General features: G+C 39.7%; 1 protein-coding gene across 1 annotated transcript; it reads right to left on the bottom strand.

The window, feature by feature from the left end:
• Window positions 1–851: 851 nt before the first annotated feature.
• On the bottom strand, window positions 852–6,320 carry LOC103635194 (uncharacterized). Its single transcript, XM_035961665.1, is given in 8 exon segments — window positions 852–1,241; window positions 1,243–1,542; window positions 1,633–1,737; window positions 2,580–2,672; window positions 3,349–3,561; window positions 3,638–3,882; window positions 4,181–4,565; window positions 4,667–6,320. Coding segments are annotated over 8 exon segments (1,545 nt in total). The 5' UTR covers window positions 4,844–6,320; the 3' UTR covers window positions 852–1,214.
• Window positions 6,321–9,023: the final 2,703 nt, after the last annotated feature.

Here is a 9,023-nt window from a genome sequence, read left to right as displayed (position 1 = left end):
TTTACTGCAGTGATAACATACATTATTGGACTTGGACTTGGTCTGTCCCACATAGATTCTACAAGGGTAAAGTTGCACGAAGGCAACATCTACATTTTATTTAATCCCACTAATCCCCATTTTTCGCAGAATTCCTCAAGGCTTTTGGGTGGATTCATTTTGTACTATAGCTCATCTAGTTCGTGATGTTCATCCATTTCACGGGCGGCTTCAAGCTCTTCAAGAGTGATGTCTGAAATAGCTTGGGGGCATGTTTGACAGCATCAGAGCACAAGATGGACACCTTGTCCAACCAACCACCCATTTATGAGATCTTCGTTAGAACGTGCTTGAGTTCATCGGTTGTGTGACGAGTTGTCATTGCATGAGGGACGATCGACTTCACTTCAATCACTACAACCTTTTAGGCCTTCTGTGACATAATGATTACGTCACTAATTAGTGTTTATTTGTCACAAGTTATGTTTTGGTGACGTCATTGTGACGAAAAAGTCATCGTCACAGAAGGTGCGTGTTAAATAGAGTACTATGACGATGATCAAAAAATCGTCATAGATTCTATGACGCATACTAGCTTCGTCACTAAATCTATGACACTATATTTCGTCATAATTGCCCCTAAAAACGTCACAATTCGTACTGACATGCATTGCCACGTGGCTAATGGTGATGACGTGGTATGTGACGTGGCAAAACATTTATGACAAAAATTTTTGTCATAGATTCGATGACGTGGCATAATTGTTGTGAAGAAGAATTTCATCACAAATTGAAAGGTGTTGGCCGCTTATGTGTCAATACATTTGTGACAAAAAGTTTCGTCATAAAATGTGATGACACGACAAGTGATGTGCTGACAAAGCATTTGTGACAAATATAATCATCATCGCAAGGAATACATCATATGCATTCATATCGTCATAGAATATTACACATCAGAACCAAAATATCATATGAATTTGTTCATCACAAATATTTCATCTAGAAGAGAATAATATAACTTTAAAACATATATCTGCAAATCCTTTAACTTAAAATCCAAAACAAGTCCAATAACTTCAACTCAAAGTATTAAACATTAAGCAGAATTGAAAAATGATCTTATAACTTCAAATCTAGAGCTACTATAACTAGCCACTATAACAGCCATAAGGCTGTATGTCCTATAGTGGTCAACCAGACTTATGATGGAGGCACTTGGCCTCGATTGAAGCTTAATAGTTGACGAAGGAGGTTGTTATTTTCTTCCATCGACCTCTTCATACTATCAATGGTCTCCTGAGATGCTTGTGCTTGAGCCTTCAAGGTTTCCACTTCTTCCCGAAGGCCATCTTTTTCTTGCTTCTCGGTCTGGAGTTCATCCTGAAGTTGTTGAACCTTTACAGAAACAGTCGTTGTGGAGCTTTTCTGGGATGCAGACTTAAGACCAACATTGCGTAGGAACACACTGGAGCCTGGTAGCACATTAGAAACAACTTCTGTAGGAGATTTTGGTTGTTGTCCATCCTGAACTGGTGCTGCTACCATTTCTTCCATGTCAACCTAATATAAAATTTAAAGGTTATTCATCAATATAGTATACCACAAGTTGCAAGTTGTTAGTACAAACATGAAAGGAAAACAAGCACTTACAATAGCTTTCTGAACATTTTCACTAAAACCTTTCTTTTTGCTACATTGCATCTCCTTGAAAAGATCTATTGCACTAGGTTTCGCGTCCTTATATTTTTCTTGCTTCTGAAATGATATAAAATGAGTCCGGTGAGAATGAAGGTCTTAAAATAAGGTACATGTAGGTTTTCAAAATAACAATTTAAAATGCATTTTAGATATGAACAGCGCTAAAGCATTTAAATAAAACTGTAAATGAAACAATCAGGAACAACTATATGAGCAAACAAAGATGTTTCATTGTGCTTTGGTATACATAAATAGAAACATAGATGTTAGAGTCGATTACTGCATATCTAAATGCTTTAGCAAGCTATATATATATATATTTATATATATATATTAAAATGCTAGAGAGATGTTAGAGTCGATTACAAAAACAGAGATGTTAGAATCAAATACAGAAATAGAAAAATAGCAAGCTATACATTCTCTGTTATTATTGTTCTATCTATCCAGTACTTGATGAATATATAAATGGACTTTTTGCAGAAAGAGCATGAGGAACTGCACAATGTTCAAATAAGGAGGATTAGGAAACTTGTAGGTAACATAGCTACAAACTAAAACATTATAGTTTGGTGGATGACCTGTTAATAAACTATTAACAATACAATAAAAATGATTTAGGAGACATGCTCTCTAATTAATGGAAGCAAGCACACATAATAACCACCTCTTTAAATGGTTATGGGTGTTCATTTGCAGCATTACACATTCATAGATTATTCAACTATGCACATAAAATAAAGGTTGTTGCATAATCAAGAAATGTAAGTGAACACAAATGTAACAACCAGGGGCAACTATATGAGGTAACATAGATGTTAAACTGACTCTATTGGCAATATTACACATTCACATATCATTCAACTATGCAGATAAGTAAACAGTGGTTATTTTCTTACCAATATAAAAGCCTTTGCAATGTAGGACTGAGAGCCTGTGCATTGTTGATACTGTACTTTTTCACGATTAAGTTTGTTCTTCACACAACTTTCCTGTGTATCAAATAAGCATGTAAAAATAATATAGATTTAGAATATGTAGCTAGAGTAAGAAAAAACAAACATATGATGTGGCAACAGAGTAAACAATCATGTCAGACATAGGGTTATGCAGAAGCCACCATTCTAGATCATGCCACACTGCTACAAACGTGAATACATGGAAAACTCACTCTTATTGCCTAATATAGTATAAGCAGTTTATTCTCGGGTTCAAAAAAGATACACCAACGCCACAATCACATCATGTATAGACTAACATTTTACCAAAAATAGGCACCTGTCACATTGTATTCCCCTTTTCCCATTATTTTTGGCTAGCCAAACAAAACTGCCGCCCATGCAATGCTTATTTGACTGTGTAAACAAATATATGTATAACTTGTTGTTTTTCAGGTCAAAGAAATATGTCAGTAGCAGTTGCAGTAACAATGGTGTACTGAAGCAGTTCCCTGATGCAATACAAGTCTGCTCCCAGTCAAGTAATATGTCAAATATTTGCAGCAACTAGCAGGCTGACCTAGTACTATATATGCAACAGATCAAAGAAACATGTGTTATTTATAGAATGATCAATGGACTGGCCATCACACTGTGTTCCAAAGACGATGTTGATTCATAGGTTGGGATAAGCATAAAGATGTAGAAAACGTCTGGATATTGCAAGTACCTTGTGATTTGGGGTAGACCACTTCTCCACCAACTTTCTCCAGACGTTGTCAGACATGCTTGGAATAGGTGATGTAGTCCTCACTTGATTAGCAGGTATCCCATTGAAGTACTTCTGTTTCAGTCTATACCTCATTTGGCGTTGTCCACTCTTTAGCATGTCTAGACATGCATCTTCCACTGTCATGCTCTCACTGTCCACCGTGAAATTAGCCTAGTAAAGAAGTAATCGTTATATGAGTCTTGATTGAAAAGGCCAATGAACTTTATGATGAGTAAAACTAACTTACAGTAACTTTGCCAATGTAGTTTCTTATTATAGGTTCATTCTCTCTCTTCTTGTATTCCTTCCAATGGTTAAATATTGGAATGTGCTGCCTCAATGTGATTCCACCCTCTGATGCAAACTTAGCAGCTTGAATAGGTGGCTCTGGGCTTTTGTTCCCTTCAGTGATTTGGATTGGAATCTTGATTCCCAGTCCTCTGCTTAACGATTCAAGTTGCCTGCCCATACTTTTTCTCCTTGGTATGATTTCTGTTGTTTGTGGTCATGCCAAAAAATGTACATTATCTTACACAATTAGTGTCAAATATAAATAATTATAATTGTATAGACACAAATTGTTTTTTATATGAATAATGTTGCATATAACTAAACATTAGTTGTGATAAAACATAATACAACATATGAATAATTGAGTTCAAATTGAAGTTGTACCCAAATGGGGTAAGTATAGGTTCTCAATATATATTTGTGACTCGCCAAAATCATTCATGATATTATCCTAGTAATGATAGATATCGCAGTCCAAAAAGTTAAGATGCCCACTTGCCTTGATTCCCAGTGTGGTTATCACCCTCCTGTATCTGGAAAGTAGCTTGTGCAATAGTATCCATGTCTTGGATGGGCTCATGGTTTGTGGCAGTATTGGAACTAGGATGTGTAGGAACAATAAGGTTGTGGGTTAAATCATGGTTTGTGGCGGCACTTGAACTGGGTTGTGTAGAAACATTTAGGCTATGGGTAGACATTTGGTTTACTTCAGCAACTCTTTGTCTAGTGACTCTAACTGGCCATTCCTGCACAGGTGCCATAATTCTTTTATTTCCTCTTGTTACTTTTGTTGACATATGTTCACCATCATTGGAGATGTGGGTAGGGACACCCTTACGAGCTTGGAAGATGTGGGTAGGGACACCCTTACGAGCTTGGAATTCCTAAATATATGTACAACAGAATAAGCATATTCATATCAAATTATTTGCGAACCCAAAAGTAACGATAGATAATGTGAAGAAGCTAAGAGAGTAATCAGTACCATGCCAACATCCTCTTCACCAGAATCCTCAACGTTCTCACCATCATATAAAGAACCTGATTCCTGAGGACCACCTTGTTTGTTGTTTGGAGTTGTCGCGGTGATCATTGTTTTTAATTGTCCAAGGCCTAGCCGTTGAAACAATTGATTGTTCTTCATCATATTCACAGCCCTCATTTTCTCGTATTCAGTAAGAGGGTCTTCTGTACATTTAAAATGTAAATGAATAAATGAAAAAGGTATCAAACACAATAAAGAAGAAATTGTAATGCATCAATTATATTCAACAATTTATATCTTGTGTCAATTTCTTGCTTGGTCCAAAACGTTATATATAGATGGATAAAGTTCTCCACCCAATGTTAAAAAACATCCTGTTTGGTTTGACAATGAATAAAATCGATCTAGCTATGTCTAATTGAAAAATTGTATTATGAAATAGTGAGCATTTGCAATTGGCGCATATAGCCAAGAGATCTAAGCAACCAGAAAATATTACTGAATGTCTTTAACTTATGGTCTTAGAATGTCTTTAATTATCATTAGTTCATTACTCACGATACTACTGAAATATTACTCAAAAACATGCTTTAACTTATGGTCTTAGAATGTCTTGAATTATCATTGGTTCATTACTCACTGTACTACTGAAATATTACTCAGAAAATTCAATAGTATTTTTAAATGTGTTGCCTTAAGGCTAAGATCTTTCAGTTTGCAAGGCAGTTTTCATAATGATTGAAATTTAATAGTGATAACACTTTAAATCTGCAACCACTACAAAATGAACTTTTACTTAATATGAAATTATCATTTAGATTATGAAATATGCATGTACAACCTCAAACCAACATAATATTGTTATGACTTATATTACCGTTTTTTCTCACGCGCGCAAAGGGCGCGCCATTTACTAGTTAGCAGGAATTGCAGGGAATAGTAGACACACAAGCAATATCTTAACCGATCACACCATGGTAGTAGGCTAGCAGCTAGATACTAAAATAGCTAGAAGTTTCTAGGATATACGTGACATGAGCAGCCACAATCTACATCATGATTCTACCCAGATCCAAAGCTTATGGAGGTTCGGGGTTGGGCAGGAAGAAGGTAGCGCAGAGAAGTTGCTGTGTGTACGCCAACGGCAGCGAGCACCTTCTCCCTGTCGCCGGCGGAGAATTTGCCGAGCGAGGTGGCCGCTGAAGGCTCGGAACGAGTCATTTGTGCGGCCATAGTGGAAGGCAACGGTAGGCGGAGGTTGCTGCAGGTGATGGCGGTTGCGGCTAGTGGAGACAGTGAAGGCAAAGGAGGAGGCGCCGCGATGGCGAGGACGAGTCAGGCGACAGAGAAGAGGAGGCGACATATGGTGGAGGTATGGGAGGCGGGAAGGATGGGGACAGAGCTCATGAGTCGTCATGGCCATGGAGGAGAAAACCTTCCCAAACCTAGATCCCGCTGCTTCACGAAGTGACGAACAGAGAGGAGCAACTAAACAAAATTACCTTCAGAATTCCGTGAGGGCTGTGTGGATCTCTTCCCAGGAGGCATCGTGGGGAGGTCACCGGACCACGGCAGCCGACTGCTATGAGGGAGGGTAAGGAAGAGAGGTCAGGTGAAGAAGATATGTGTAGGGAGGTTATGCGAGGACGTCCAGCCATTTCGGAGTTAGGTGAAGAAGATAGGCAAAAAAATAAAAAAAAAGAAATAGCTGAACAGAGATGATAGGAGTCGAACCTACCACCTCAGGGTATTCCTATACAGAGCAGACCATTACACTATGTGAAGACTGGTGATGAAGTAACGGAGCTTGTAGAATTTTAGTATTATAATCCGTTGAACTTCGAAATTTTAGTAACTGAGCTTTTTCGAAGAGTTATTTGAATTTGTAACATTCTCGTCACGCGGCTTCGCCACTTTATAACTCCGCAGCTGTGCTTCGCCAGTTTGGTATTATGGAGGAAACACCCGCGCCATTTTGGTACTGTTAATGTCCCGGCCTCTGTAACCTTTTCTTACCTACAGTAAAAGTCATTGTTGCCCCTCGCTGTAACCACGACGCTGCTGGTGAAAACCTAACTCTCATCCCTTTCCACGGCGCCGCCAATATCTGTGAGCTCGATCCGAGAGTGCTCTTCCTCCGATGGCGGCTCCGACGAGGGGGAAAAACGCCTGGTCCTCGACGTCGATGTCGAGTTGGACAGTGAGGCCAAAGTGGCTTCGGCTTTCAGTCGTTTGTCGGTGTCGATCGTTGCCAAGCCTACAGGCTACGTTCGCGGCAAGGAGCAGTCCTCCACGGGCAAGGACCTGAACTGCGCGGCCACATCAGGTACGTGGTACACCCAGCAAACTCACCAATCATACAACCGGCAGATATATGAACCCTTCTGTCGTCAGGTACGTGGTACACCCAGCAGCAGACCCCTTCTGTCCTCAAGCAGTGCTCGGAACCTCGTTCAGTGTCAGTAAGGTTTCCTTGCAGTAGTATGAGCAATTTCCGAGTTCAATTCCAACACCATTGTATGTGGTTTCGTAGATAACCCGATTTGAAACGGTTCGTAGTGACCTCGCACAAGCCATTGCAAAGATGCATGTAGTTGGGAAAGAGTTGATAGATTTGGCCGGAAACGAGATAATGGATTCGCCAGATACGGCCAAAGAGGTGTCAGTGAACTTCTCAATGTGGCGCGTGTATGAGCTTGCTCAGTCACTGCTGGAGGAAGCACAACGTTTAGAAGATCTCGAAGCTGGTCCTTCGCCACCATTATCTGAATGTTTCAATAACCAATTTGCTGAAGATGAAGATATGGGTGGCGGGGAATGGGCACTGAATGATGTGAATTCTGAAGAGATTGTGGATCGTCAGATGAAGTAGAGTAGTATGTGTGGTGTGGAATGGTTATCTGTGTAAGAGTTAGCTGTGTTCAAGTTATCTGTGTAAGGTTAGCTTGTGTAAGAGTTATCTGAGTATGAGTTAGCTTGTGTAAGGTTATCTGTGTAATAGTTAGCTTGTGAACCTGGGTTATGACTGATGCTGAACTTGTCCTTTCAGTTTGGCATTGTGAAGCTGTCCATTCTATTTTCTTTTGTAGGTTATTTGTTCAGAATGTTCAGTTTGCCAGTTCAGCTGTCAGGCCCTGCAGCAGCTGTCCATTGTAGGTTATTTTCACAATGCAGAAAACAGAAAATAGCTGTTAGGCCCTGCAGCAGCTGCCCTACAGCAGCTGTTTGCCAGTTCAGTTTGCCAGTTCAGCTGGCATTTTGATGTTCACAATGCAGGTTCAAGAAAATGTTCAGTTTGCCATTGTAGGTTATTTTCAGTTTGCCATTTAGCTGTCCATTTTCAGTTTGCCAGTTTGCCAGTTTGGTCAGATTCTGGTCACTGAACCTGAACAGAAAACAGAAAATAGTTGTCCATTTTCTTGAACAGATTCTGGTCACTGAACCTGAACAGAAAACAGATTCGAGAAAACTGGCAAACTGAACAATCTGTCCATTTTCACCCCAGCTGTTTTCTGTTCACTGAAAACAGATTCTCGAAAACAATCTGTGCCAACATGTGCCAGTTTTCTGTTTGCCAGTTTGCCAACCTGTTTCTGGTCACTGAAACTGAACAATCTGTTTTCAGAAAATTGTTTCTTGTTCACTAAAAACAGATTCTCAAAAACAGATTCTATTTCCCTACTGTTGGAACAATCTGTGCAGACATAAACAGAAAAGCCATTGCAGATTCTGTTTCTTGAGTCGTACAGAAAATGGACAGCACATAGTTCAACATAAAAAAGCCATTGCAGACATAAACAGACATAAACCGAAAGTGGCAGTAGGTTTGGTTTGCCATACACATAATAGGACTAATAGACACATAATAGGTACTAACTGACTGACTGAGTCATACACTTAATTTCACACACATAGTTTGACCACATGCACATAGGGACTGTCAAACACTTTTCTTCTTCGGCGTCAACTTCTTGCCTACTGCTCGCTTTTTGTGCCTTTGAGGGGTCAAGTGGCCAACATCACCAACAGAAGATGTGGCGCCTAACAATAGCCTTGGTGGCGTTAAGCTCCCAACATCTACTGCCTGGAACTCTTGCTGGCCAACATCACCTCCATGGCGCAAAATCACTTGTGTGTTGACTGGTGGGTTCAGTTCTTCCGGTGTCATCTGGTGGGTTCTCATCATGAGGTTCAGTTGATTCGGCCATGTTTTTGGGGAACCATTGTTTAGTGGTATTTTTCCGAGGTTTCCGTTTCCTGAAAAAACCAAAAAATAACATTATGAAGTAACAATAGGGAAGATGAAGCTGCAATTCAATGCAGAGCTTGTGTTGTCAGCTCAGTTAAGTCTCTGTTT

Source organism: Zea mays, chromosome 8 (genome assembly GCF_902167145.1).
Source record: "Zea mays cultivar B73 chromosome 8, Zm-B73-REFERENCE-NAM-5.0, whole genome shotgun sequence".
Classification (NCBI taxonomy): domain Eukaryota; kingdom Viridiplantae; phylum Streptophyta; class Magnoliopsida; order Poales; family Poaceae; genus Zea; species Zea mays.
This window is presented reverse-complemented; position numbering and strand designations above follow the sequence as displayed.